The sequence below is a fragment of the Podarcis erhardii genome, assembly GCF_964252035.2.
Source record: "Podarcis erhardii genome assembly, chromosome: 9".
Lineage (NCBI taxonomy): Eukaryota > Metazoa > Chordata > Lepidosauria > Squamata > Lacertidae > Podarcis > Podarcis erhardii.
The window spans coordinates 68,828,167-68,844,230 of NC_138512.1; the positions used below are offsets into that span (position 1 = coordinate 68,828,167).

Genomic DNA, 16,064 nt, shown 5'->3' on the forward strand with positions numbered 1-16,064 from the left:
CTTGTTTCCCCCCCAAGAAATTGGTATCTTCTGTATTTCCCATGTCCTCCAGCTTAGCAGGAGCTTGTACCTGGAGCTGGAATACCTGGCAGGCTGGGAAAAAGTTCTCCCAAATTGTGCGACTCCCTTTGGCTCGTTCATGGATGGTGGTGTTTTGGCTAAGTAAGGATAGACATCTGAAGAATGCATTTGCTCTTGGTGTATAACAGTGGTACTAGGGATGCGGATGGCTCTGTGGTCTAAACCATTGAGCCTCTTGGGCTTGCCGATCGGAAGGTCAGCGGTTCTAATCCCTATGACACAGTGAGCTCCCATTGCTGTGTCCCTGCTCCTGCCAACCTAGCAGTTCAAAAGCACGCCAGTGCAAGTAGATAAATAGGTACCACTACGGCGGGAAGGTAAACGGCGTTTTCATGCACTCTGGTTTCCGACACCGTGTTCCTTTGTGCCAGAAGTGATTTAGTCCTGCTGGCCACATGACCTGGAAAACTGTGTGGACAAATGCCAGCGCCCTCGGCCTGAAAGCGAGATGAGTGCCGCAACCCCATTGTTGCCTTTGACTGGACACAACCGGCCAGGGGTCCTTTACCTTTACCTTTTTATCAGTGGTTCTCAGACTCTGGGCCACACTTTCAGAATAAAAAATTTGTTTTTTTTTATTTTTATTGGTAAGAAATACGTTGGAAAACAAAGAAACAACCCCTGACAGTGCTTGATTTATAACAACATCACTTGATGTTCTTGCTCTCGTTTTGAAAAGATACTTATCCATATTCTGCAAATAATATATATTTTTAAAATATGCTATACTATATTACACCGAAATGTTTAAATGTTTCTTTGATTGTCCTTTACACCATGCTTGTAATCCTCTCCCGCCACTGGTGTATATGACTGAATCTATAATAAGGTGCTTGGTGTTGTGAGTGCTACTGAGATGCCTAAAACAGAGATGCCGGCTGCAGTTCAAAAATAACATGCTTACGATAAAATATTATAAGTGTACTGTTAGCTTTTGCTGCAGTGGATATCTTAGGATGTTTGCAGGAACCTGGGTTCAAATCTTTGCTCTGTCTCAAAAGCTTGGTTGGCCAATTGACATGTCCTTTCTCTCTCACTCTACATAAGGTTGGTAAAGTGTCGAAAGCTACCGTATTTTTCGCTCTATAAGACGCACCAGACCACAAGACGCACCTACTTTTTGGAGGAGGAAAACAAGAAAAAAATATTCTGAATCTCAGAAGCCAGAACAGCAAGAGGGATCACTGCACAGCGAAAGCAGCAATCCCTCTTGCTGTTCTGGCTTCTGGGATAGCTGCACAGCCTGCATTCGCTCCATAAGATGCACACATATTTCCCTTTACTTTTTAGGAGGGAAAAAGTGAGTCTTATAGAGCAAAAAATACGGTATTTTTTTCCTGTCCTGAGTGCCTTGGTGGGTGGGTGGGACCCAAATGTCATAACAAAATTTTAACACCCCCTGCTCAGTTCATTCTTTCTATTTGCCTCATGATTGCCCCTGTAGTCTGCAAGGGTCTTGCCCCCCCATAGGTTTACTTAAGGTGAGACATGGCTTGCAGCCCGTATCACATTGCACAATCCAGTATTTTATGGAACAAAACAAAAGTGGAAAACCCCAAAGCACTAAATTCTGCTTAGTGGCCTCAGAGGTCTCTGTGAGTTGTTTTTTCATTATGGTGACTCTGTAACAACACACACATTCCTTTTCATGAAGCAATTTGGAGACTGAACTGGGATCTGTGCTTTTACTACAGCAAAAAAGATTTTGAAATCTTAGCTTTTTTTTTTTATCAGCGCAACAGCAGCATCTGGCCTCAGATGGGATGCGACGGGGGTCTGTTGGACGCACAAAACAGACACAGTTGAGACGTGCTTGGGGGAATGTGATATCATTTGAAGACAAAAATCTATCCTCATGTGAGGTCAGGTGAAACCAACCCCCTCATAAAAGGTTTGGCTGTTGTGCATCGCTGCAGCACTGTACACAATTTACTTGGAAGCGTGTCTGATCGAGTTCAATGGGACTGATCAAGTATGTATAGGACTGGTCTCAGTGGTGCAGCGATTTTTTTTAAAAATTGTTTTTTTATTTTATTTTTTACCAACAACGAAAACACGAACAGTGAAACCCCCCAGGCGGCTGATACATTGGGTATACATAATCAATAATAACATATTCAAATCAACCATATGTACAGTTTTATATACGTTAACACTCCTCCATCCACAAGGTTTATTTAACTTTTGACATTTTAATTGCCCCAAAGTGTTCAAACCTACTCAAATAATTCAATATCTTCTCAAACCAATCCTCCTCTTTCTCACTGACCTTAAACCCTTTCATTCTGTGTATAGTGGTGTAGCGATTAAACTACTACTGTCCTTGCAAAGCTAAGCAGGGTCTGGTATGGTTTCAAATTGGATGGGGGACGACTTGTTCAGATTCCTGCGCTGGCAGGGGGTTGGACTAGATGACCCTTAGGTCCCTTCCAACTCTATGATTCTACAATTTTCATCTTTCCTTCTTCCTCTCTTTCTACTACCCTTATGATACAGTTTGCCCTTGTTGTCCTCGGCTCCCTGGTTTTTATTATGGCTCAACTCTCACCCAAGGGATTTGGGTTCAGATTGTGCTATTCGTCTCCTTTGGCAAAAGCAACAAAGAGTCTTGTGACACCATAAAGCCGAACCTGTTTAGTCTGGCAGAAACTTTGGTGGACTACAGTCGTTTGTGGCAAAGTGGGCTCTGGTCCACTAAATCTATTTGTATTTAAGATGCTGCAGAAATACTTACTAGTGTGGGTTCATTTACCCCCCCCCCCCAGCATTTCTAGACCATATAATATATTTTTTTAAAAAAATTAAAAAATTCCATAAGTGATGTACAAAAACAACATAAAAACATTAAAAGAGAGAGTAAGGCAGTATTCTTGTAAGCAGAAATCTAGAAATAGCAAATCTGTCAGGGGCAGCTTGGGCAAAAAAGACACCTGAAGCAATGAATAGATTATACTTCATATATTTGCAGAGGGATGAAATTTCCACAGTGCAGGGGCAATGGCAGAAAATGCCAATTTTTGGGTCAGCGCCCTGTGGCATTTTGTGGACTGCAGTGCCACAAATACAATCTTACGTGAGTGATCTTACGTGCCTGTACTGGGCAGGCTGTCTTTCAGATAACCCAGTCCCCAGATGTTCAGGGGTTAATACGTTACAAGAGGCTGGATGGGTCTCGGTAGAACTGACTCTTGAGTCAGAACAGTTCAGGCAGAACTGACTCTTGAGAAGTTTGCATTCAGATATCACAAACAATGCAAGGAGCGCATCTTTAAGCATCAAGCAGTGAGGTGTGTGTACCTATTTCCCTGACCCCCTCGATCGTACCATTCCCTGAATCGTAGCCCCTGAAAAACTTCTCTGAAACTTCAGTACTCCCCAGAATATTTTAAAAAAGAATTTAAAAGACCCCCACACTCCTCTTTTTTTCTGGTTTGGGCTCAGGATGGAGAAATCTTCCAATTCCATGTCCTCATTTTTTCCAATCTTCCAATTTTCCGCATCAGCTGAAGAATTCTTTTTTTATATATCCTCATGAAAATTCATCAGCATTTGAGTGTGACTTTCTCCGAAAGTATGTAATCTTGCCTGATATACATGTTTCCCATGCAGGTTCCCCTCATAATATGCATGTCAGTTTCACCAGTATCTACATCGTTATGGATGTTTTGCCCTAATATTGGTATTTTTGTATACGTTATATGGCAAGAGAACTGTTCTGCAAACTTTGGAGAAGTGCGTATTTCCAAGGATAGCCGTGTTTCGGTTTCTGTATTGTTTTGAAAAGTGTTAGCAAAGCTTGCCTTGAAATGAAAAATGGAAGCAAAATTCTCCCCTAACCCTGTTTGTTTAAAATATAGCTGCTGTATTTTTCTTCTTTAAAAATTCTGCATCTCTATGCTCCTGCCAGCATGTCTGTTGAAATTAGCTATAGCCTATTAACAATTTTTCTGGTTTTCGGGGTGCAATAGAACCCTCTGTTTTTGCTTCAAGGGGCATAATAATAATAATAATAATAATAATAATAATAATAATAATGTTCCTATCCCTCTGGAACTTGTGATAGCTAATGATCCTGTTGAGTTAAAAGACCAGAACTTGAGTTATTGACAGCCCAATTTCTCCTATCTCTCTATTTCTCTTATCATTATACAACCTTCTGTAGACCTCTGAAGGCAGTCCTGTATTGGGATGTTTTTAATGTATGATGTTGTTGTTGTTGTTGTTGTTGTTGTTGTTGTTGTTGTTGTTGTTGTTATGTTTCTGTATATTATGCTGGAAGCTGCCCAGAGTGGCTGGGGCAACGTAGTCAGATCAGTGGGGTGCAAAAAAACCCCAAATTGTTATTTTATTTGTTGATGTCGCTATCTGTCTCTGATAGATAAATGCACTGCAGCCGGGTGACTTCAGTTCCCCCAATTTGGTGTTTTCCAGTTGGTATGAGAAATTGTGCGTGAGAACTGATCAAAGTTTTGTTTTGTTATCCACCCCACAAAAAAAGGCAGGCAGGAAAAAGGGCTGCCATGCAAGGTGACAAATGTTCGGCGTGTTTGCCTAATTAACTTTTGGCTAAGGATTCGGAACCATTAAGGAGCTAGTTAGTGTACGTCCCAAATAAACACATCTGGTCCCGCGAACAGTGGCAGTCCTGCCTGGATGCGGGTGACAGATGTGACGATCGTTCCCTCTGCCCTCTCCTTTAAATAATTAACAGCGTGCTGGTGGACGAGCCCTCAAAGCCAGCTGTATAGTCTCTGAGCTGTTATCTGCGGACATGTGCCCCCATCCCCATTAGTCTGCTCCATCTAACGCAGTCTCTCCTCGCTTGCTGTCGCAACAATGGCATTCTTTGAAATAACTCCGGAGATCTCTGCTTTTTCTCCTCCTGGGTTTGAAAAGGCACTTGGGCGGAGGGAGGAATATAGAGCAGGCCACACATGTGGGAAAGATCGCCAAGTGCCCATTAGCTCGGGAGATTGATTCCTTCTCTCAAACAAAGGGCATTTCAGCTAGTCCCACCCAGATGTTTCATTATCTGTTGGTGCTAGGACGAGCCTGGAAACATCCCTCTTTTGAAGGCGGTGGCATCTTATCTTAAGACTCGTTTCTTCGGTTGATGTATGGCTGCCCAGCTTGGAACAGCTGGGAAATTGCTGTTAATGGGAGCAAGTTGGTGGTTTGGGAGGCGGGGGGCCGAAGGAGAGAAGAAGAACAACAAATCTCATGACAGAAAACTGGCAAAGGGCTTATCGCCTGCTCTATATCAGAGAGTTATGTTTCTGCTTTGGATGTTCTGTCCCGAAGGCTGGAGACAGAACAATGTGAGATGGGAAACGTGGCTGGACAGTTTATTTAAGTCTTCGTTTGCACTTTTTTTACAACAAAGCTCAAATTCATGCAACTCCCTCTGCCCTCAAAGGCCAAAAATATCTCCTTTTTTCCTTTCGAAGTTCTCAGAGCCCTGGTTGTTCCATAGAGTGTAATGACCAACAGAGGCAGCTGTCACTGACTTCTTCTGGTGAGCTGGGCTGTGCCTGCAAGCTCTTTCCCCCCCTCTTTTTCATTTTGGTGAGACGGTCAACAATAGCGCAGCTGTCCTTCCGCCTAGTTGAGATCTCAAACCTGCAATTTGGCAAGAGGAATAGCACAAATTGGATAAATACCAGTAAGCGTATTGCAAAGGAAAGGAAAGCGGGACTGAAATGAACCCTACAACTTGTTTGATAGAAATGATTTAAGCAGGCATATGGTATAGCTAAGCGTGCTTGCAAAAACATTGGCCTGCTTCTTCCAGCAAGCTTTTATATTATTTTGTTGGGGTTTTTTTTTTAAAAAAAAGCTGATATAAAGAGAGAGAGAGCTAATAGAACTCCTGAGTTACTTGAAAAGAAAAGAGAATTACTTTCAGGAGATAATAACACACACTTAAATGGCATCCACCCATCTCCTACACAAAGCATAATTAATACAGAACTCAGCCCACAGAGTTGTGGAATTGTATTGTTTTGAATTTTTACCCACCTATCGCAAAAAGGCCCCAGGAGTTGGATTGCAGCAATTAAAAACACAAGATTAGAAATAGTTCAAAAAACAAAACAAAACCTATCATAAGAATAGGGCAGCTCCTGAGAATACACATATCCGTTGTTCAGCCTGGACACTGAGATCCAGCTCCGAGGGCCTTCTGGTGGTTCCCTCACTGCGAGATGTGAAGTTACAGGGAACCAGGCAGAGGGCCTTCTCGGTGGTGGCGCCTGCCCTGTGGAATGCCCTCCCATCAGACGTCAAGGAGATAAAGAATGACACAACTTTTAGAAGACATCTGAAGGCAGCCCTGTTCAGGGAAGTTTTTAATGGTTGATATTTTATTGTGTTTTTAATATTTTGTAGGGAGCTGCCCAGAGTGGGTGGGGTAAGCCAGTGAGATATACAGCTTCTTCTTCTTCTTCTTTTCATCATCTCAAGTGTCAAAGGCCAGGGTAAAGAGGTGAATCTTCATCATACAGCGAATGACACAGTAAAGGTGTCCCACACATCTGTGTTTGCGTGGGGGGGGGGAATTCCCACAATTCTTTCAGTTCAGCCTTGTGCTTTGTGCCATCATGCTCTGATGAAGTGATGGGGAAGATGTTGCTGTAAGTTAGAATGTCATACATAGTCCATTCCCCAGGTCTGGGGTAGGTAACCTTTTTCTTCTCACCTCCTTCCAGTGAGCACTCAGGGCTGATTTCCTTCAGAATGGAGAGTCTGCATCTTCTTGCAGTCTATGGGACTCTCAAGAGTCTCCTCCAGCACCATAATTCAAAAGCATCAATTCTTCGGCGATCAGCCTTCTTTATGGTCCGGCTCTCACTTCCATACATCACTACTGGGAAAACCATAACGTTCATTCCTTACGTTCCCATTTTTTAGCAAGGTCATTTAAGAAACACACACACACACACACACACACACCCTGCAATGGAATTCTGGTAGTTTGAACAAATTTTTATTTTCAATATCTCGAATGCCCCAAGTCCTGAAAATGTGTTGCAGTCCTTTATTGACTTCTTCTTCTTTTTTTTTTAAAATAACTCTAGTACCTCAATTCCAAAAATCTCTTTACTTACCATCATTTTAATAACTTTTTGAGCAGTTGCCAGTTTAATCTTCAGTGCGTGGAAATTGGAAGTAAATTATTTATTGCTTCCAGCAAATGTCTTTCATGGTTTTTATTTAATTTCCCCCCCATCTTTTTTTAATGGATCGTAAAATGGCAATCTTTTATTGGATGCTCATAAAGAAAGGAGCAAATGAATACTTTGCAAATAGGTTACAGTGGATTGAAATGTCAGTTGTAATTCAAGAGAAGGGGAAGCCCTTCTCTAACCAAAGATGAGTAGACATGTGACAGTGAGCCATCTCCCTCTCCTTCAATCTTTAACATCACCCAATCCAAACACAAAGAAAAGAGAGAATTGCACTGGCCATTAAGGTTTATTTACAGTCATCGGCCCTTGAGCTAAACCCCAAAACTGGCTTTGCCACTGTTCCAGAAACTTCCTTGTCAGCCCTGGGATAGTTGAGAAACAATCCGGTGGGTCTGTTTTGAGCATCCCTTTCCTCCATTACTGGCCTTGTCCCAGGGAACTGTTTGAAAGCATGTGATGAAGTCACCTTGCCTAACCTAAGCAATCTGGCGCTTGGGTAAGGATGGGTGAGAAATGATTTGCATTTTAAAGCGAGCCTACCTAATTTGCATTTCATGAACCGAAGCACGCTCCTCGCCCTTTTCCAAAGTTTGCAATATAGAATTGTATACAAAATTGCGCATGTTGTAGAAATGTCATGAAAATGCGGGCACATTTTTGTGGCGACTTCCGCTTCTCCCTTTAAAAAAAAGGCAAATGGATGCATAAATTGCGATGCAGAATTGTATACAAAATTGTGCATGTTGCAGAAACGTCATGAAAACGTGTGCACATTTTTTGTGGCGACTTCCCCTTCCCCCTAAAAAAAAAGGCAAATGGATGCATAAATTGCGATGCAGAATTGTATACAAAATTGCGTGTATTGTAGAAATGTCATGAAAATGTGTACAGTGGTACCTCGGGTTACAGAAGCTTCAGGTTACAGACTCCGCTAACCCAGAAATCGTGCTTCAGGTTAAGAACTTTGCTTCAGGATGAGAACAGAAATCGTGCTCCGGCAGCGCGGCAGCAGCAGGAGGCCCCATTAGCTAAAGTGGTGCTTCAGGTTAAGAACAGTTTCAGGTTAAGAACGGACCTCCGGAATGAATTAAGTACTTAACCCGAGGTACCACTGTACACATTTTTGTGCTGACTCCCCCCCCTAAAAAAGAAGCAAATGGCTGCATAAATTGGGTGAACTGAACTCATGCTTGCATCGCTGAGAAATGGACAGAAACTGAAATTGTGGATCTGTTGTTCATCATTAGGTCTGGGTCAGTTTCTTGAAGTGGAAGCCACATTTCATATTTTTTTGCAGTCCCTTCCACTTGGGTAAACTTGGAACATATAATCTACCGCAGTTCCCCCCCACACACTGGGTCATTCAAAGCTTGCACTTCCACAAGCCTGCTAACAATATCTTGATCTGAGGTGCTTATTTAAATCGCACAAAACATGCCGCAGATACATTTCAAAGAGATCAAAACAAATGAAAGGGTTGCTTGCAGCTCTCAAACATGATGTTTGCAAAGGTGACATGGTTTTTCTTAGGTCCTGAAACACTTATCTCTGTGAAGATGATCTGTATGACTTGACTCCATCGCTCCTAGAACTTCCCTGTCAATCCGGTGTCCCTTAATCTTTGCCGCTGCATATCAAAAAACGGAACTGATACTTGATGTGCTCAATGAGTCTGTTCCCTGAGATATTTGTCAGGTATTTTGGCAGCTGAAGGTTGAGAGAAGGAAACAGATCCATCCAGTCTGACAGCAGCATCTTTCGGAAACTGGCATCCTGGAGAAGTCAGAATATTGCAGAAATCCAAGAGGAATTTTGCCTTGTGCTTCATTGGCATCTAGCTTTTAAAACCAGGGTGCACCTACATTAAGTCCCAAAGGCAGAATTCCTCTTGAATTTCTGTCCTTCGGGAATAATTCAGGTGCAAGTTAAGAGTGAAGTGAAGACCACTTCAAATGTGGGAGTGTTGTAAACAAAAATTGCCCTTTTCCCTTATGGAGTATCCAAGAGCCCATATGGAGTCTTTACATAGGTTCCCTATTGGTAGGAGAAGACAACAGAGGCCAACCAGAGAATATTGAGAATATAAAGACTTTTGAAATTGCCACCCTGTAGATCAAGACCACTCCCAGAAACATCATACATACATCACAGAAGGGGTGTAACCTAAGACCACCCCTCAGGTACATCATACCTACATCACAAAAAAGGCAGTCTAAAACAGAAAATTTGAATGTTGTTTTTCTCCTGTCCTTGTTTATCTCCTGTCTGGCAGGTTACTTGACTGGATTTCCTGGGGAGCCTAGCAATCTTTTGTAATGATAAATACTTAGTTCCTGGGCCAGGTCACAGGCTCACACCCTATTCATATCTTAAATGTGCCCTTAAGACAGGATTTGTGAGGAAAGAGACCATGGGAGGTTTCCCACTTTGACCTTGCAGAGAAAACATTTGCTCAGTTTAGGAATCAAAATGGTTCCAGGTCGGTCTTCCTGTGCTGATCTATGTACGTGCCTGGTTGGTACGCTTATGAACATTACCATATATCTAAGACCTCAAAATTCCTATCACAGGAGTAAATAAAAGTGGAACTGGATACCAAGGCTAGAGTGCTTAACACTAAAGACTGCCTTTTGTATTATCAGCCCCTTGTAGTTTAAAGTGAAGCATAAATGGAAACTTGCTGAATCTCCTGTCAAAGCCGGGGAAGTGGAGGACAGCTGATCTATAATCCTCGCCATGTGCTTGGGTTTTCCAGGGTTATTTGAAGAAATGAAAAACCACTTTGCTATTTATGTTTCTCCGATGCCTGCCTGCTCTTCACAGAAAGCCTCAACCAGCTATAATTAGTGGTTTTTATGCTGTATGTATGTTGTCAGAGTGGTAATTAGTGTGTTTATTGCCAATCTTGAAATTTTTATGTACATGAGTTAGTACTTCACACAGCTAAATGGTAGTTCTGCACATCCCAGGTCCTCACCGCGGGACCAGAATCTTTAGACCACATGGTATCTCTCTCTGAGATGGGTAAATCATTTTCCATCGAATTTGCTGCCAGCATTACAAATATGTGTATTTTAAAAATCTCATATTTTCTAATTCAGGGACCTCATTTTGACTAGTTATTTTTGTCACTTTTATAGCTTCCAGGATAAAATGCTGGTTAGGTTCTGTGGTTACGGTTTTCTGTCGATAGTTTTGCACCACTTGGCAAATCTGGCTTTAACAGTCTTCACTTTGAGACAAAATAAGTTGCAGACAAAGCAGAATCAGCTGTTCTTGGGCCTTGCCCTTTTCTCCATTGATTCAGCACTTATTAAACTGCAAAGGACTTCATGGCTGTTTACCAGGTTCAGCCCTCACAATGGCCCAATGTGGTTATTATTATTTATTTAAATCAACAAGCTATTATTGTCTCTTAGCGTTTAATTGATTTATATAGCGCAAAATGCCCCAGATGGCTTCTAAGCGGTTTACAAAGCATGAAAAAACAATCGCACAAAGTTGTTAAAATATGAAATAATTTAAAGCACGCCATCAATGAAAAATGCAATAAAACAACCCCATTAAAATATTTATAACCCACTCTTCATTGTTCACACAAGAGAGAGAGAAGCAACATTAAAATGCGATAAAACAATATTTCATTTAAATAGTGCTTTAAAAAAAGGCAAAATACAACAACAGGAGCGCAGTAGCCAAGCGAGAGGCACCGTTGATTAATAGCTATGTTTTTACCTTGGGTGCATTTTACACGTGGAGAATATGGCATCACTTTTCCTGATTATAATGCTAGCACTTCTGACTTGTTTTCTTTCATGCTGCTATACCTGTTGTGTTAGCGAACTGCGGCTTTCTGACTGATAGACTGGCGCATCATGCTGGAAAAAAATTCCTAGCAGTGGGTGTGAAGTGACAGGGCACTAAACATCATTGCACATCATTGCTATCCCCCCCTTTCCACTCGTGTGTGCTTCTGTTCCCCCATGATTCCTCCATGAAAACACAACAGAACTTTGTGCTGGCATGCTGTCCAAATTTTGCCCATTTACTACCACAGTTTTGAGTTAAGGGGCCTGCAAATGCCCCCCCCCCTTCCAGCCAAATCAAATACGGTAACCGTGCAAACTTGTGTGCATTCAACTTGCAAGCATTTGGCTTTATGCTGATAACAAAAATGTCATTTTTTAAAAAAAGGGGGGGCTGGATTCTGGGGAAAATGACTTTGGAAAATGACTGTATTGTTTTTAACACTCAATTGGGAGCCGCCCAGAGGCGATTCCCAGAACTTGACCCCCACCTAACTTGTAGATCTTAATACAGAAATTAGTGTTGAATGTATGCTACATTCCATCAGTTTTCCCCAAGTGGCTTTTACATCATGTGAAAGCTGAAATATAAGGCAGATATTAACAGTTATGGAAATGGGAAGGGAAATGGGATAAACTCGTGTGAAGGTGGCCCTGATCTCAACACCCCATAGGTGTTGGTGCTCCTTGCAGCTGGCTGATCACCATAAATCTCTTGAGGGCAAAATGACATTTTCTGCTGAAAGCTTAGCATACTACTGTAGTGGTACCTCGGGTTACATACGCTTCAGGTTACAGACTCCGCTAACTCAGAAATAGTACCTCGGGTTCAGAACTTTGCTTCAGGATGAGAACAGAAATCGTGCTCCGGCGGCGCGGCGGCAGCAGGAGGCCCCATTAGCTAAAGTGGTGCTTCAGGTTAAGAACAGTTTCAGGTTAAGAATGGAGCTCTGGAACAAATTAAGTACTTAACCCGAGGTACCACTGTACAGTGGTACCTCGGATTAAGAACAGCTCTGTTTACGAACAATTCAGTTTATGAACTCCGCAAAACTGGAAGCAGTGTCCTGGTTTGCGAACTTCACCTCGGTCTAAGAATGGAAGCCGAACGGTGGAAGGGCACTGGCGGCAGGAGGCCTCGCTAGGGAAAGTGCGCCGCAGTTTAAGAACGGTTTTCGGTTTAAGAACGGACTTCTGGAATGGATTTAGTTCGTAAACCGAGGCACCACTGTACTTTAATTAACTGCAGCATTGGGACTGAATTATACGGGAAGTGAGGTGTATCCCTTTACTTTCCAGCTGTGACCAGGCCAAAAATCCACACACACTCAGGCCACAGGCAAGTCTGGTTCCTGCTGGCACTAAATGGGAACATTTTACCTAAATGTCATATCTGCACCGGGGGAGGGAGGACTTTTGCCTTGATAATTCCTTGAAGAAATGGATGAACTTCCCCATCTCGTGTACCTTTGCCTCTGTGACAATCCTCCATCCCACTTCTGCGATGACCTAAAGAAAAACTGGAGACATCTCTGTGTACTCGCATTTGGCATAAGGTGCAGTTTCGTCGTGAGACTTAAGATCTGGAAACTTGCCCAAGTAAAGGTAAAGGTACCCCTGCCCGTTCGGGCCAGTCTTGCCAGACTCTAGGGTTGTGCGCTCATCTCACTCTATAGGCCGGGAGCCAGCGCTGTCCGCAAACACTTCCGGGTCACGTGGCCAGCGTGACAAAGCTGCATCTGGGGAGCCAGCGCAGCACACGGAACGCCATTTCCCTTCCCGCTGGTAAGCGGTCCCTATTTATCTGCTTGCACCTGGGGGTGCTTTCGAACTGCTAGGTTGGCAGGCGCTGGGACCGAACGACGGGAGCGCACCCCGCCGTGGGGATTCGAACCGCCGACCATGCGATCGGCAAGTCCTAGGCACTGAGGTTTTACCCACAGCGCCACCCGCGTCCCTATAACTTGCCCCAGACCACACAGTAAATTCAGAGCAGAGGTAGGATACTCTGATCAAAGCACAGCTCTCCATCTGTCAGATATCACCGGCTGTGCGGCTCTTACTTAGCAATAGTACAGTGGTACTTCTGGTTACGTACTTAATTCGTTCCGGAGGTCCGTTCTTAACCTGAAACTGTTCTTAACTTGAAGCATCACTTTAGCTAATGGGGCTTCCTGCTGTCGCTGCGCCACCGCTGCACGATTTCTGTTCTCATCCTGAAGCAAAGTTCTTAACCTGAGGTAATATTTCTGGGTTAGTGGAGCCTGTAACCTGAAGTGTATGTAACCTGTGGTATCACTGTATGGGGTCCCAGGCACCTGGGGCTATTCCTCGGCTTGGATGACTGAATGCAAAACTCCATGTGCATGGAATATTAGGTAATGGTTCAGGACCCCTGGACGGTTAAGTCCAGTCAAAGGTGACTATGGGGTTGCGGCACTCATCTCGCTTTCAGGCCAAGGGAGCCGGCATTTGTCCACAGACAGTTTTCCGGGTCATGTGGCTAGCAGGACTAAACTGCTACTGGCATACAGAGGACCGTGACAAGTGTCATTGTGCACGGAAATGCCATTTACCTATTTATCTACTTGCATTTCGTGCTTTCGAACTGCTAGGTTGGCAGGAGCTGGGACTGAGCAACGGGAGCTCACCCCTTCGCAGGGATTCGAACCGCTGACCTTCTGATTGGCAAGCCCAAGAGGCTCAGTGATTTAGAGGTTTAGCTTGACATGCTGACTTTTTATGTGCATAGATTTGTGAGGCTTCCATCCCTCCCCGGAAAAATGCTCTTTTTGTGTGCATTCTTTTTTTTAAATAACTTTTTTATTCAAAATTAAAACAAAACATATATCCAGAAACATATCATCCTTATTCCCCCCCATTTTCCTCCCTCCCCCTCCCTCCTCCCACAGAACCCCCCCCGACATCCCTCAGTCTTTGATTTCTCTAAAAATGCGGTTTTCTGCATGTTACACAGTTGTATAGATCCTCAAACTATTTAGCTGATTATTATCAATAAAAGGTTTGTGAATGTTTATTCAAAACCAGCCAAGGAGTCCAGTTCGCTTTGTTGCGTCTTCCAATACTTTGTAAAGGGTTCCCATTCATCTTTAAAGTCACAGTTATCCTTGTCCCGTAGCTTGTATGTCAGTTTTGCCAGTTCTGCATAGTCCATCAATTTTTCAATCCCTTGGGAAAACCTTCAACCATGCAATGCCCCGTCCCCATTATGGTTTAGTCCTTGGAACACTTTTACCACCTCTGCTGGTTCCATGACTGAGCAGTGATTTGAACTTCGCGCTAATTATTCCCATCCATTTCCACCCACCCATCTTTGCTTGGCCTCAAAGCTTTAGATCTGAGCCGTTTAGCAAATCGGTAATGTCCGAACGATCTGTCTCACTTGCTCCATTCCCTGTTCTGTTTTCACTGAATCTGGCTGGACAACTGAGTCCTGAAACAAACATACTGAGTAAAAACATTTTTCGTGTGTTATTTCCCCCACCTCACTTCTCGTTTCAGAACGATGGAGGTTTCCGTCAGTTTTCACAGAGGACAGTCTCCCATCACCAGTTCTTTGACTATTACCGCAACGAGATGTGTAAGTACATATCCGGCAAGAGCCAGGAAAGAGGAATACTTGGCTGTTGTTTTTAATTATGGCTGCTGTGCTGCTGGTTTTAAATTGCAGTGTCCATATCAAAAGGTTTCTATTCCTGGGAATGTACCGTATTTTTCGCTCTATAGGATGCACCCAACCATAGGGTTCACCTTGTTTTAGAGGGGGGAGAACAAGAAAAAAAAAATCTCCTCTCTGCTCAGCGCCCCTTGCTCTCCCGGCTTCAGCAAAAGGAACCTGAAGCCTCTGGAGCACAGCGGGAACTCGCGCTGCGTTCCGAAGGCTTTAGGCGGCTATCCCTGAAGCCTGGAGAGCGAGAGGGGTCGGTGCGCACCAACCCCTCTCGCTCTCCAGGCTTCAGCGAAAGCAACGCAAAGCCTCCGGAGCGTGGAGGGAGCGCTCCCTCTGCGCTTCGGAGGCTTCGCATTGCTATCGCTGAAGCCAAGGAGCCTGCATTTGCTCCATAGCATGCACACGCATTTCCCCTTAATTTTTGGAGGGGAAAAAGTGCGTCCTATAGAGCGAAAAATACGGTATCTGAATCCAGTTATCCAGATTTACTCTTCCTTCTTCCAACCTCTCTGCCCCAAGAGCAGATCAGGAGTGGAGCAGGTGATATTGTCTAGACCTGGACGACAGGACTTCGTTGATGTCTCTGGGCAGCTCTTTCTTCCACCATGGGAGACTTCAAAATAGATTCTCAGAATGAACCAAGAAGTGACAACGAGATGATTCTTTCCATATACCGTACTTTCCCATGTATAAGACAAGGGTTTTTTTTTAAATTAAAAAATGATGTTAAGAATTGGTGGTCGTCTTATATACAGATAGTGGGATTGGTTGCTGCCGTGAGCTGAAGTTTGTCAGTGATTATTGGGCATGTTATTGGTGGCTGTGGCAAGGGCTGGTGTTGATTTGCAACGCATGCAAGTGGCAGAGCAGAGGTCAGGCGGGTGAGCGATTTTTGGCATCCCCCTCTAAAAAAAAGCTCAGCAACTCTGGGCAATCTCCCCCCCCCATTTTCTTAATTTGGAGTCCCCCCAAATAGGGGACATCTTATACACAGGTGCATCTTATACACAGAAAAATACGGTATATTTCTCCCATTCATATTCTCTCTCTGTCTCTCTCTCTCTGTCCTCTGTTCCAGTCACCCCACCCACCTGCTTTCCCATTTCCCCACTTTTTCATCCCTCAATATTCTGTGCTATCAAGTTATTATGGGACTGTCAGAGTTGTTGTTGATGTTTTTACCTTCTTTGCTCCTTATTCCCCTTGAGCATTTCCTGGGCATCTGCAAACCTTAGTTTACCTTGAGTCTGCTGCTACCTCCCTTTTGTCTGTGGGTGATACAGCTTTGGTTACATCGGC

At 43.6% G+C, this 16,064-nt stretch overlaps 2 protein-coding genes across 2 annotated transcripts in view; one reads left to right on the forward strand and one right to left on the reverse strand.

Moving 5' to 3' along the window:
• Positions 1-16,064, reverse strand: part of PRDM8 (PR/SET domain 8) — a 147,453-nt gene that overhangs the window by 130,999 nt on the left and 390 nt on the right. The gene's annotated exons all lie outside the window — the stretch shown is intronic.
• Positions 1-16,064, forward strand: part of ANTXR2 (ANTXR cell adhesion molecule 2) — a 150,135-nt gene that overhangs the window by 56,029 nt on the left and 78,042 nt on the right. Inside the window, exon 11 of the mRNA XM_081876994.1 lies at positions 14,597-14,675. Within this exon, the coding sequence (XP_081733120.1) occupies positions 14,597-14,675 (79 nt within the window). The remainder of the gene's footprint in view (positions 1-14,596; positions 14,676-16,064) is intronic.